Here is a 14,512-nt window from a genome sequence, read left to right as displayed (position 1 = left end):
TTCTTGAAGCAACCACCACCATCTATGTATTCTGATATTCTCCATTCCACGAATCAGCCACACTGAGCTTCGCAACTTCTCGTGAATTTTTTCAAGCCACAACACACAATATTCCTCTGGGTTTACCTTGCCTTCCCAGTAGAAGTTAATGAGACCATTCATCAGGAAAGTCTTCCATCCCTTAATTTCAACCCAGTATCTGTTCAGTGACTCCTCAGCCCTGCCATAACATTGTTTTTAAACAGGCCTTAAGTGCTCAATAATCAGTTCATCTCCTTGTTTGTATAAACTGGTATAGCAACACAATGGAGCAGGTGCACTATAATTCCCACATCATCTAAACTAGCACATGAAACTGCCCACAGAAGGAATATTAAGTAAACAGGGTAAGAAGAAAACAACAACAAAATTATCAGTAAGAACAACAATCCATTTTCACAAAAAAAGCTGGGAAGAAAATCATTTCGCCATTCTAGTAAATTCTACAGTCAAAAATGCACTTTTTGAGTACCAAGAGACTGCAGGTGTTCATGAAATAATGCAGAACATAAGCCCTAAATAGCCCAAACCGTGGACAACAGAGTAGACCTATTAGGACTGAAGAGTTTACCACTATCAGTCTCTGGACAAAAAAAGGTTAATGTGCTAATATGGAAACCAGAAGTTTATGAGCTAGCACAATGTACATACCAAAGCAGATTCCATATGAGGATGTCCCAGCCTTGGAAATTAGCAATGACTGTAGGAAGTATACGTGTGCATGCAAAAGTCTGAGTATGTCACACATATATGTACACGTATATATATAAGATTAGTTACACATTACTAAACTGTGAGATTTTTAGAAACAGGAATTTTCAGATAGCAAAGACACATACTAAACTGGTAATATCATAAACTTGTAACAGCCTCATTAATTGTGTGAATTGTTTTTAGGAATAAAAATGGCCAGGCACCCACCTGTTCAACTTATTCAGGATGTGTGAGTAAAGAAGAACCAAAAGCCGTAGTATGGATTCCCTTTAAGTTTCTGTGTTAGGTCTATCTCCTATTGTCCATCAAACTACCTGGCCAGCTGCTCACATCAGTAAAGGCTGTCTCAACTTATGTCAAGAAGGCAGGAGAAGCCAACTGATTAATCAAGGAAAAACTTGGGAGCATGGGAGACCCAGCTCAAATCTTCAATCTTGACCCCAAGCCTTCTGTACCCACAAGGAGAGCCTGGACCATCTGTGTTGTGATTCTCCTGACAGGGTCATTTTCTCTCTTGTGCAACATTTCTCCCTGAAACTCTTGAGCCTTTTCCAGGAAGCATTTAACAATGCATCAACTTACAATGACATCTTGAGATGCAAACCTGAACTGCCCCTGACAATTTTTCAGTGACCAAGGAGCTTCCTGCACTCTTTAGGAGACGAGTGCCTGTCGAGGATCAAAATGACTACTCTATACCCTTCACTCATAAGAGAGAAGCAGAAATATATTATTGATATAATATAGTGATTTAACAGTTACAGAAAAAAGATTTGAGATAGCTGGAGACACTTGACAATTTACTGCGTAGAGGGTAGGGTTAAACACACACACACACACACACACACACACACACACACACACACACACACACACACACACACAAAAGACCCTCCCATTGAGTCATGAGGTTTAGAATAGACTCGCTTGCATTCTAAACTCCTTGAGCCATGGAAATAAGGAGTCTAGGTGTGGCTAGATCCACACTTATTCCCAGACTTGGTCAACAGATTACGTCTAAGAGATCATACGCACACAATCAAAGACATTGTCTTAGCAAAGCTAAAAAAGCTTACCATCAATCTAAGATATAATCTTAGCAAAGCTAACAAAGCTTAAAACAACTAGCCACTTACTGAGGATCTGTGCCAACAAGGCATCTTAATGTCAAGTTGTAAGGGATCTACTGCACAGATGTAACCTCAAGAGGTAGCCCTACTCAAGAAATCCTGTTGCACAGCTAGGTGCTGCACAGTAGAGCTTAGGGTGCTCTTGGGCTGCTCTCTGTTTACAGGGTGAGACGACTGACTCATGTTCATACATCGTTTTTAGGTACATGCTCAAATGGCCCTCAGCTGTTGAACCAAGTGTCTGTTATCAGTTCTTTCAACCTCCCCAATTTGAGACTAGATTTGTGGTAGTTAATCTGTTTTAGCAAGAGTATTATCAATACTGTTGATCATTGTCATCCTGTGCAAGGCCTTGAGTGCAAAGTCAGGCTGAAGGATGAAGCTGGCAGAAAGAAAGAGGAGAGGGGAGAACACACTGTTGCAGTATCCCCAGTAAACTGCACATAGGATGGCACCAGCATGGGGACTTACAAGACTCTATGGGTAGATACAGATGAGGCAAGTGCCCACCACATACATGCAAATCCTGTTACTTTCCTGTACTATGAAACAACCAAGATGACCAGCACAGAGAAAGGTGTCTGAAGTTAAGTAAAATGAGTGCAGGACTGCACATGTAATCTAGGGAGGTGCAGACATTCACATTAAGCCCCTTGCTGGAGGGCAGGTTCATCCACAGTGCTACTACAAACTTCTTGCACTAAGTCCCAGCTACTGGAGCTGGAAAAACATGGGTTTAGAGGGAATGTGGAGTATGAAATAAAAGCAATATAGTACAGATGTTGCTTCCTCTGACTGAGAGCACCACAACAAGGGGAGATAGGGCACAAGATGGAGGGTATTTTTGTAGAGAGTGGGATTTGAAAGGTTCAGTGGTGCACAGAAGTTAGGGAAAAGTGCTGCTTGGGCATAGCAAAGCTTTATCCCTAAGTAGAAATCCCCATCAGCCTGCAGAGATCTTGAGAGCAGGTACGAAGAGCCTCTCAGTTGGCTTTGTCAGCTGTGCTCTGCCTCACAGGCTGCTGTGGTGAAAACTGAGATCACCCACCTACCCACCCATCCACGTTCTGCTCTGCTGGGAAGCTGGAGGACCCCAGCCAAGACTCTGAGGCTGCAGCCTCCTCATCCTCTCCATCCAGGAAAGGGCTCTCCAATCCAGGACACAGACACTCCTTGCCTAAGCCCCCATATGGCATAGTGCCCAGCTCCATTTCTGCACAGATCGCTGCCACCAGAAAGAAGGGTGTGGGGAACAGCACTGAAATCCCTCCCCTGCAGGATATTAATTTTGCAATAATAAGCCCCTTCATCTCCTTCAGGCTCCGGAATAGCTCTTAAGAGCATTAGCAAAGGAATAATCCATGTCATCTGCACAGAATTTTGAGCACTAGCTCAAGTGTGGTTATTGTGTTCCTGGGGCCATACTGAGCCTGTTCATTCCTCAGCACACGTGATGTGGGAACTGCCACTGGCCCTGTGCTGGATGCCATGCTTCATGGGTCTGCCAGGGAGCTGTATGGGGGTGGAGGTGGTGTTGGGGAAGCCTGTCTGTGCAGTGTAGTGCCCACGCACACCAGCCAAGCACACCAGCCAGCACAAGGCAGCTGGCACCTTGACATCACTCCTGGGCTGTGCCTGCAGGCCCTGGGCATAAACGAGGCAAACAAAAAATGAATGGCTCTCAAAACTAGAGCATCTCCCTGCTAACCTGCCACCTCCTGCAAATGCCCTCATGCCTACCTGCTAAGTATGCTGTAGTAGTCCTCATATTCCTGTCAGTGCTGCTAATGACTGAGCCTGAATCCTTACAGCTGCAGTAAGTCCCAGGTAGCTCCAGCTATAAAACATCACAAGTTGGCCAAGAGATGCTGTGCAGGGACCAGGCCAAGGAAAAAGGAAAACAGATTTCTCTATGGTTCCCACCGTGGTGGAATTGCTGCTACAAGCCCCCTGTGACTGTGGTGGCACATATCTGGCTCCACGGGTGTTTACAGAACATCAGCCCTCAGCTCTGACAGGAGGGGAGAAATGCACATAGAAAGGTCTGTGCTCAGAGGACGTGGCAGCTCTTTGTGAAAAACCAGCAGGGCAGTGTGATGCCCAGCACACGTGGCTCCAGCATCTGAGGAACCCACCATGGCTGGAGGATTGGTGACACCCAGTCCCTGCAGGAGGCAGCTTTGAAAGATGGATCTGAGTGCCTGCTGTCCCTTGCTCTCTGCCAGATGCCTGTTCCTGCAGCAGGATCACAGCAGTGCAGCATAGGACTGGAGGTGTTGGGTGCTGAGGATTGGATCCTGGCCTGGGTTGGGAGGAGAACAGAGGGAAGCAGCGTGCAGCCAGACCAGGGCTGGCAGTGCAAGCAGCAAGGATGTGAGGCTCGTGCCTGCAGGGTGCAGAGCTGCTAGCTTTGCTGCTCAGGGCTTAACTCACTAACACCTTAACACTCTGATTCCTGTTCAGAAGCAAAGGGAAACCACAGGCGCATGGGACGCTCAAGGATGTTGTGCTTCTTCAAACCATGACAGGACAAAGGCTTGGGAAATGCATCATTCTTTGCCTACTGCCTTGGAGCTGTCTGAGTGTTGCCTGGAGCAGTGCTGCTGGGCCCACAACTGCTTTGCCTGCCACAGGACACATTGGGAAAAGGCTGCCCAGAGACTTTGCCAACGGGACCTATGAGCACAGCAACATCTCAGGTACTCGAGTGAGCCTTTCCATCTCTGGGGCTGTGGGGGGACCCACAATGAAAGGGTGTAACCATAAGGGCACACAGATGCTTCTGTGGTGGGTGCGTGGAGCAGGTGGAGGGGCTGCAGGGCTTTGTGCGGTCCTGTGGTGTGCTCTGGGGGATGTGTCACATCAGGGGCAAAGTTGCAAGCACAGGGAGAAAACTTAATGCTTGACCGCCTTCCTTATCGTGTAAAGATCTCTTCCATGCTGACTGTGCACATCATGACAGGCCAGCTCTCCAGCAACAGGACAGGCTCACCAAACACATGCCTGTCTCCACAGGCTGAGCCAGGACCCTCAAGAAGAAATGAGGTTGGAGATCCGTTAAAAGCACAAATGATCTCAAATGCTGAGGGTGATTATGGCTTTTAATCAGGTTCCTGGCGTGGAGCAGACGCAGCTCCCCAGTGAAGGGGTGTCCTTTTCAGTTTTGGGCATCCCCAGTGCTGGATTACTAAACTGTTGCTTTCCCAAACTCTCTTCAGTATGTCTTGTTTTCAAAGTGCCTGATGGGAACAGCCCCTTCATCTTCACACTATTGCTAGGGATTGTTGGGGAAGGTACAGATCAGTGTCAGACAATTTAGCCATATAACAGATTCAGTTTAGGCATTTATGCATCATTTAAGCAATGTCCCTAGCACTGCTACATTCATGCATGCAGATGCATCTACTACCTCTTAACCGGTACTGCTGGACTTGGAGAAAGACTGATGTTACTCATGCTGATGCTTTTTGCCAGCCCAGTGTCATCTCAGCAAAAACAAGAGTCTCGCTCCACAGCATAAAGTAGTATTTTTTATTGCTTTGAGTTCTACCCAAATCCTATAGCTATTTTGAGTATTAAGAATGCCTATGCATTTCCTCTGCCTCCAATGGGGTGCTCTCTGCACCCTGTATGCATTCTCTGTCCTTTTGGTCCCACTGCTGCTGGTCAGGAACACTTCGTGTTTGCAACTTGTTTCCCAAATAGAGCCATTAGACTTCCCTATGCCCCTCCTTTAGGGTTCTGCCAAAAAAAAATACCACAAAGACTTGAAGGACCTGCAGGAGTGACAGAGGGAATGGGCAGTCATTTCACAAGCATCAAGGCACAAGGCTTTGCCACCACCTGCACTTAATCTCCCCCTTCTCCTCCAGCACAGTGCACAGCTCTGATCCCACCACACCATGGACACTATTACGTGGACAGAGGCTCTGGTGTCTCCGTGGGCTCGGTCATTGTGTACTGGTGTGAAGAGGGCTACCGGCTGGTGGGCAGTGAGAGGCTGTCCTGCCTCCAACAGGAGAGCACCTCGTCCTGGAGCCATCCCACGCCGCACTGTGAGGGTAAGGAGACATCAGCCTCAATAGGAGAACCCCTCTGCTGCACGGCTGTCCCATGCCCACCGCCCTGTGGTGCATCACCTGCCCCTAACCCCCAGCTGCCCCTCCCCTGACACAGCTCCATGCCGTTCCCTCGGGCCCTGTCGCTGTCACACAGAGCAGAGCTCAGCGCTGCCCTCCGCTCCCTGTGAGAGCTGCAGCCGCCATCAGGCCTCCCCTCAGCTCCTCTGCTCTGTGCTGAGCAAACCAGGGACCTCAGCTGCTCTCCCTACACCTTGCCCTCCAGGCCCTCCTCCATCTCTGTAGCCCTTCTTGGTCACCTCTAAAAGCATGATGTCCTTCCTACATTGTGGCACCCAAACCTGCACCCAGTGCTTGAGGTGAGAGATCTGGCACAGAAATAACTGCTACTGACCCAGGTCTCCAAGTCGCAGCCAAAACATTTTAGGGGAAGAAAGCTGAAACCCAACACGTGCATTTTATAAAAGCACATGGAAAATGTGCCACTTTTTTTCTTTTTTATTTTCATGTCAGGAGCTCATCAAGAACTAATGGCTTAATACCAAAAGAACAAAGTCTGAAGGCTTTCTCTTGTGCACTCTGAATTGTGTGCAGACATAAAATAATTTCAGGAAAATTGCCCTCAATAAAGCTATTTATTTTTTCAGCAACAAGCAAAAACACAGAAGCATAAATACAATGTAGCATGAAGCAGTGATCACATTGGCCACTGGCAATTAAAGACTCGGGGGCCCTTTCCAAAACAGCCTAGGAGCAGACCTGTGGTAAAAACAGCTGGTTAAGGAAGGTGTTAAATGGAAAAGGCCTGAGAGCTTTTGCTGCTTCTCTTCCATTTGCTCAAGCCAAGCAAAACCATCTGACAAAGGTAACATCTCACAACAGTCACACCACAAACACGGGTTTCAAGAGCAGAACATCCCATGGGTCCCACGCTCAGCCCCTGCAGTGCAGCAGGGAGCTTGCTCTTTAAATACAAACACAAAATGATTTGCCCTCAATCTAGAGCTGTAAAATTTGGTGATAAGCAGCGAGAAAGGCAATCACGGCCAAATAAAAGCAATGAACTTTGTTGCCACAGATTTCCCGTAGTTCTGCAGTAGAACACTCATCAGCAAATCTTATCTTCCCAGCTCTAAGCAGGACCTGCATTTGTACACAGCCTAACGGAGAAATACCTTCAGTGACAAAAAGTCCCACACCGTTAGCTTCCCTTGACATTCTGAGAGATCTGGCCAGGCTGAGCAGTGGGCCCATGGGAACTGCATGAGGTTCAGAATATCCAAGTGTGGTGTCCCGTGCCTGGGTCGAGGCAAACCCCACTATCAGCACAGGCTGGAGGATGCAGGGACAGAGCACAGCCCTACCAGAAAGGACATGGGGGTACTGGTGGATGGCGGCTGGGCCAGCAGCGTGCCCTCACAGCCCAGAAAGCAGACTGAAGGCTGCATGAAAGGGAGCATGGCCAGTAAGGCGAGGGAGCGGAGATTTACGTTGGGTATAAGGAAAAGGTCTTTCACAGTCAGGGTGGCGAGGCGTCCCGTCCCTGGACACGAGGGGCTCGGAGCACCCCGCTCAGCTCTAGGTGTCCCCGCTCGTGGCAGGAGGGCTGAACCAGGTGACCGCGCTCTGCCTCTGCCCGCAGCCGTCCCGCCGCCCACGGACACGGGCTCCCGCGTGGCCGTCGCCGCCGCGCTGGTGAGCGGAGCCGTCATCCTGGCGCTGGCCGCCTCCTTCGCCGTGTGCTGCTGGCGGGAGCGGGCGCGGAGGAGCCGCGGCGTGGGGCCGGGGAACGGCGGGCGGTGAGTGCGGGGCGCGGCGGGGCGGGAAGGGCCGGTGCTGCCGCCTGCCGCACGGCACCGGCGTGCGGGGAACGCGGGAAGGGGCGGCTGCGGGGAGGATCGCGTCTCTGCCCCCTTCGCAGGAGGCAGCTGGGGAGGAAGCCCGGAGCGGGACGGATGGGGGACGGCTCGGCCGCACGGCGGGGCAGGAAGGCTTTCGGGAGGCTGAAGCGCCATCACCGCCGCGATTACCACCTCTCCGTGTTCCCGGGGGCGTTCGCGGGCTGCGATAACGTGGCCTTCCAAAGGTACCGCGGTGCGAGGAGCAGCCCCGGCCCGAAGCGCGCAGCACACGGCCGTTCGCTCCCCAGTTCCCTCCGTCCTCTTAGCCGCTACAGCCCCTTGCCTCTCTCCCCCCCTTGCCTCCCCCAGGAGCCCCGATCGCCCGCCCCAGTGCGGCTCGCAGCCCGGAGCGTGGCTGTGGCCGCAGCTGGCACCGCAGCCCCGCGCAGCCCCGCGCAGGGGGGAGCTGCGATGGAGCTCCCCGAGCCGCCAGCCCTGCTGCCTGCAGGCACAACCCGGGCCTGGCCGCATCGTCCTGCTGCCCGGCTGCTACCGAAGCTACGCGGAACACAGCCTCTCAAACACGTGCGGGAAGGCAGTCTGAGAAATGAAGGTGTCGTCCCTTCCCTTTCCACATCAATGCCTTGAAACAGCACAGAGCTCAGTAAAGAGTTCACAAGTCAGTTACTGCGTCCGGGTTTTCAGAGAAAAGCGGGACGCTTCACAGGGAAAGGCTTTTTTGATACGATCCGTTTATTCCCCCCCCCTCTCAGAAGTGCCCACGTTAGCAGCTTCCCGCTGATCGTTTGGGGGAGACGCATAAAGCCAAGTGGAACAGCCCCTACTTAAAGCTACAGGCAGGTGCAGTGTTTAAAACACACAAGTCAGATTTTCTGTTCAGGGCTCTTGTAAAGGCTGAAGGTGAACACTGCCAGACTTTTGGTGGTGATGGTTGTTCAGAACTTGCACCATCCTCCCATCCCTACGGTCTTGGGCTTGCAAGATGCAATGACAAGTGTGTAAAGATAACCAGCCAAGAGGAAAAAATGAATTCATCTTCAATACAAAATACCTAGCACCTTTAGGGAAAAAAGAAAATAAAATAAAAACCCTCAGGGCTTTTCATCCCTTCTCTCCTGCATTAGAAATTCACATCACACATATCAGGACCTGCTAGCTCTTCACATGCTGCTGCTAAGTTGCTGTAAGAGTGAGCGCCCAGAACATGATCCACCAGCATCACCATCCAGCATTCATGGATGCAAACTGTGATACTCAAAACTGTCCTGCTGCAAAAGCTGGGAGTTTTGGGATGCCACTTTGGTTTCCATCAACGTTTGTATTATGCTAGGACTTGTATCCTTGAAAAAACAGAAAGTAGAACATTCTTGTGATTAAAGGTGTGACCTACTATCAGACATCCCTGGTAACACTGCTGCTTCTCCCTGGAAAGAGGTTCAGGGACACTTTTTCTAATAAAGATGCCTCTCCCAATTCCACCTCCTGTGTCTTCTTTTCACGTCACCAGGCACCAGCAAGGGCTGGGGGCTGGATGGTGTTGGGAAGGCAGCAGCTGTTAGAGCTTCCACAGGTCCCCTTCAAAAGAGGGTGTCACCTGCAGCAGACACTTACTAGCAACCACACCACAAGAAGGAAAAGCCTTTCATTCCCATATAACAAGCAAAGCTGCAGAAAGCATGGAACAAAGAGGACCAACCCTGTGTTTCCCTTTGGTTCACACCCTACCCTTAACATTTTTTTTCCCCTTCTTTTTCCACCTGAGCCTAACCCTGCAGGGCTTGGCAGACTGCACAGACTGGCAAACCTCCGTAAGCATCAGACCTGCCCAGTGCTGCCATTCACTGGCAGGGCCCCAGAATGGCCCCCAGTGGAATCTCTGCCCGTGCTCACTGTGGTATGACACGGTGCTGAGGGTGTTTCAGCTTCTCAGGACCACCCTGGCATACCCACTGTGCCACATCCACAGGCTGTGCTTCTGTTTCACCAAAATATGTTTCAGTGTGTGGGGGTTCAATCGCTGGCTCATGTAGAGAGGCAAAACCAGAAGAAAGAAAGAAATAGATAGATAGAAGTGAAACATAAAGAAGGCAATGAATTTTTTTATATCTATCCCTTTTTCCCCCTTGCCCTTATCAAGCTAAAAAAAAACCAAAAAACAACTCATTACAATTTCCCTTCTTCCCAATGAGATTTTCATGCACGAAAACCCACCCAGAAAAGCAGGACACATTCAGAGTTCATGTTCCCTTGGGTCCAAGCGTGGCTTTACAAACAGAAGTGGAGTGGGGTTTTTTTGTTTGTTTGTTTGTTTTTGTTACAAAGAGACTGACAGCTGCTTTCACTGCAGGCTGCAGCGATGCACATCTTAGATATCTTTTGCTGACTGTAATAACCCCTGTCCAGAAAGATACCGATTTTGAAATGTCATAACAAAATGTTGGCGTTTGCAATAAAAATATGACAAGAGTAGTTTTTCCTCACAGAGAAAAACATCAATTTGAAACAAGCATTTTGTAAGACTGATTAATTAAAAAAAAAAAAAGTATTAATCTGATAAAATTGAACAGTTTCCTTGGGAGTAATTTTGTGTGTGTGTGTGTGTGTGTGTGTGTGTGTGTGTGTGAAAAGCTAAGATTTCTATCAAAGAAATTTGATCCCAAGCCTGTGGCAGTCTAAGCTCCAAGAGCAGATCTTCAGTAGGGAGGAGCCTGCAGACTGCCCACAAAAATCTCAGACTGGCAGGAGACCAAAGCCAATGGGAGGAAGATGAGGTAAGGGCAGGAAGCCCAACTCTGTTGCAGGTTTCCCTCTCAGTCACTCAGTCTTTACCACGGTTTCTTCAACTTTGCCTCAGCCCAGCAAAGAGCCACGACTGCAAAGAGCCACGATCAGCTCCATCCTAGGAAGGTGCCATCAGTGGGGCAACAGGAATCACCACTTGCCAAAAGAGGAAGGAGAAGGAAGGCAACTACATACAAGCTTCAGTTAATTAGTGAACAGAAAGAAGAAAAAAAAAACCAACTTACAAGCCTGTAATCTCACACCTTCTCACCACCCTTTGGAGTCACCATCTAACTAACACTTTCACCAAAGCAGCACATGTGGGGCTGCTCTTCCCCGGAGAAGTTCCCTCCAGCTTTCTCCACACCAGGGAACAGGGCTTCCAGACAAGATCCTGGTCTCCCAGAGGTTTAGTTATAGTATTTTATGTACAAAGGTGGGCCACAGAACTGGAGGAAACCATCTGAAGAGTGATGGAGTTGTCTGCAAGGTTGTAGTGCCCATTTCCACCCAAGCAAACTTCACCATCAGTTGCTTATTGTTTGAACAAACAGGGAGCGCGTCCTCAGTTTTTGATAACCAAGCATTAAGGTTAAGACTCCACACTGTGAAACCTCAGCCTGCATGCTTCTTTAGAAACAAGTTTGGGTCAAACTTTCCATTCCTCAGATAAGCTCAGCTTATTGGCCTTCTGTGGACTGTCAGCACTGGCAGAAGAGGTTTCATACCCTCTCTGAAGACCTGGGTGAGATTAGCGTTAAGACCTGTAACATTCTGGTGCTAAAGCTAAGAAATCCCAAGACGCATTCATTGTAGGAAGAGGAGAGCTGAACAGTTGCCTCCCTCCCTCCATGTATCACCGAAAGAGAGAAGGATTTGTCAAATTTACAAGTCTGAGGTCTGGAAGGAAGAAATAGCGATCTAGCATTTCCCCAGAGAAAGCAAAAGCAACGATGTGATGACTGATGGCACTGACCGCACCTCCTCCGCGTTCAGGAGATGGACTCGTGGAGCACCAGAGGTCAGGCAGATGAGTGGTTTGGATCAACAACAACTTCTCTCTTTTCCTCCTCTGCAGTGACAATCCCTCCGTTCAGACAGCTTACCACACCTAGTGTCATTGCATCAGCTCCACTCTGAACCATTTCCGTCACGTACCACGCAAACCTAATGGCAGTAAGCCTAGGGCAAACTCCAGGAAGAAGGGAAGATGAAGATCTCACTCGTATACAACACGCTCAAGTGCTCTACAAGAGATCAAAGTGCACTGAGTTTATACCATTTATTACACTGTATTCCAAAGCTACGACAGTATTTCTTCATTTTCCTCTTTAGAAGTACAGTCTACAGCAAACGGCATAGACAGGAGAGAAGCCAAGAGCTGCTTCCCATCAGTAGGATGTTCCAAAGCAGGGGAAAAAAGGTGCTGGGATTTGGGAGGTAAGGAAGGAGCACAAGTTTTTAGTTACTACCTGCACATTCAACATGCTAATACATCAGTGGAAGGCATTCCTACAGCTAGCCACAGAGTCACACAGTGCTGGAAGCTGTAAAGCAGCACTGTGCTTACCAGACATGCATTCACAGCATACAGCACTTCACACACCTTTGCTCTGTGCACACTGAAAACTCCTGTCTGCCGGAGTTCACTCACCTCAGGAGTTAGGAGTACCTATGGCCCCTTCAGGTGGGATGGGTGACAGCTCCAGGCCCCTGACCTTGAAGCACTATGCCACCTCTTGGAGCTCAACACACCTCAGTTCTGAGCACTATAGCTTTCCCCAAAGGGATCAGTCCTCGGCAACACAGCACCCACCACTCCATGGATTTATATATGCTTCCAAGCTCCCCTGCAACCTATGGCAACTTCCACGCATCCTGAGAAGAGGAACAAATAAGAACTGTTAAGGGACAGCATTACTGCCTGTCCCCCATCTCAGGGAAAGATATATTCAGGCCAGAAGAAGGCTCTGCAGCAGCACAGCCCATTATAAATTGCTGCACTTTCTCTGAAATTCTGCATCTTGAGCACCTACGATTAAACGAGCATCTCAGATAAGAACTATGGGGGAAGGGAAAATAAAAGCTAAGAGTTTAAGAACTTGGAATACAAACCGCTTGACTTTGATTTAAAACTGTCATGGAAGTTGGCAGTAGTGTTTTAAGGATGGTTAGAGCAGCCCAGTCGCAACACTGCATTGGGAAGGACATACATGCTTACGCTCACTGTGGAAGCATGGAGTTTCCAGATGAAAAAGGAATTCATGCAAGGGCTGCTCATCTTAGCTAGGAGGTGACATTATACTCCCGCTGCCACTCCAGATAGATGCCATTTCCTTACAACATGATGAGGATTACTTTTAAATCAATCTTCAGCAACAACCCAGCATTGCTGACCTCAGAATTACTACAATTGAACAGAGAATTCACTGAAAACACAGAACTTCTGGCACATTCATGGCTGACAATTCCTTCCTTCCCTTAGCATGCGTCCATACTCATTTTGGAGGTGTATGATCCATTCTCCCTTTCTCCACATCTCCACCACCACCACCCTGTTAGCCAAGCACTGTTCTTGTTATCACATTAAGGAAGAGTTGAACACGTTCATAATGCATATAACAAGAAGAGACCACACAGAGTTTGAAGCAGACACGTGAACTTTCTCCCTTCATTAAAGTGCCTGTACATAACTTCCTGTAGTAGGAACAGACCATAATCAACAAAAACCTCAGGAGAAACCAATAGAGCCCCACAGAGCTGAACAGAGTGAGATCCCTGGTTGCTTTTTAAGCAGGGCTGCAGGAATCAGCACCAGAGAGCATATAGAAATAAGCTAACAGGAGCACAAGACACCACACCATCCACGTGAACACTGATACATTTCAGCATGATGTGACCAGACAAGTCGTTCTTTTTAGGATGGGGCAGCACCAGAGAGGAAGGTCATTCTGGTTAGGAATCTCTCTCTAATCTAGAAGCTTGCCAGCAGGCTGACCACAAGCTACAGCTCTCTCCTGAACAGCTGAAGCCCATGCTTAGAGACAACAGACTGCAGGCACAGTCCTCCTCCAGTGCCCCCTGAACTACGTCAAGGAGACACATCAAGAAACAATGAAGATTCCAAGTTTCAGTAATTGCTGTGTGAAACAGGAAACAAATTGCAGCTATTTTAGGTGACTTTCTTGTTTTTAGGGTCAGGAAGAGAATCCCTCTTTCTAACGTGGAGCAGCAAGCACTTCTCGTTAAAGCAGGAATTGCACAGGGCTGACCAAGGCACAAACACTTCCTTTGTTTTGGGGGTGCTGGCACAAGCAGGGCGTAAACATGCTTCCAAGTAACCAGGGCACAGGACTGACCTGCTGCAAAAATGCCTGCTCAGACAGAGAGCATTCAGTTTGGTTTACAGGCAGTGATGCAAGTACAGTGCCCAACAGTAGCACAGGGAGGAGAAGCAGAAGTGGACAGTGCCCACCAAGTGATGCTGTATAAAGCATGGCATTTGCTGTAACCTCATGCAGACTCAGCAGCTGATGCAAGGGGGAACAGTTCCCCTGCCAGCCCAGGGTTTGGGGCTCTGCTCTCAGTCCTATTCCAACAGGGAACATTTTTGGGAAGGCAGTGAGACCAAGCTATACAGGTGAGAAATCCTGCTCAGGCATTCCTAGCAGTTCTGGCTCCCAGCCATTCCCATGAGCAGGCAACTGTAAGATTCAACACAGCACCTCAGTCACAAAGCTACTGGTTTCAAATATCAGAGCAGGTCTACGCCTGGAAGCATCAGAGCTTGTTGGAGACCTTCTGTAGGCATATTTTCAGCCCCTGCTACACAGTGAAAATATTTTACACCTTCACTTAAAGCAAAGAAGCTGAAAGATGCAAGTTCTGACTAGAACCCTCTTGTCAT

General features: G+C 48.8%; 1 protein-coding gene across 1 annotated transcript; it reads left to right on the top strand.

Annotated features, from left to right (window-relative positions):
- Nucleotides 1-4,404: 4,404 nt before the first annotated feature.
- On the top strand, nt 4,405-8,407 carry LOC136051445 (sushi domain-containing protein 3-like). Its single transcript, XM_065740885.1, has 5 exons — nt 4,405-4,582; nt 5,756-5,944; nt 7,605-7,743; nt 7,887-8,048; nt 8,173-8,407. Exons 1-5 carry the CDS (start codon nt 4,405-4,407, stop codon nt 8,405-8,407), a joined length of 903 nt encoding a protein of 300 aa, XP_065596957.1.
- Nucleotides 8,408-14,512: the final 6,105 nt, after the last annotated feature.

This window comes from Cyrtonyx montezumae, unplaced genomic scaffold, assembly GCF_038088225.1.
Source record: "Cyrtonyx montezumae isolate F1298 unplaced genomic scaffold, pur_monq_1.0 scaffold_3, whole genome shotgun sequence".
Taxonomy (NCBI): domain Eukaryota; kingdom Metazoa; phylum Chordata; class Aves; order Galliformes; family Odontophoridae; genus Cyrtonyx; species Cyrtonyx montezumae.
The sequence above is the reverse complement of the archived record's forward strand: the minus strand, read 5'-3'. Positions and strand labels throughout refer to the sequence as shown.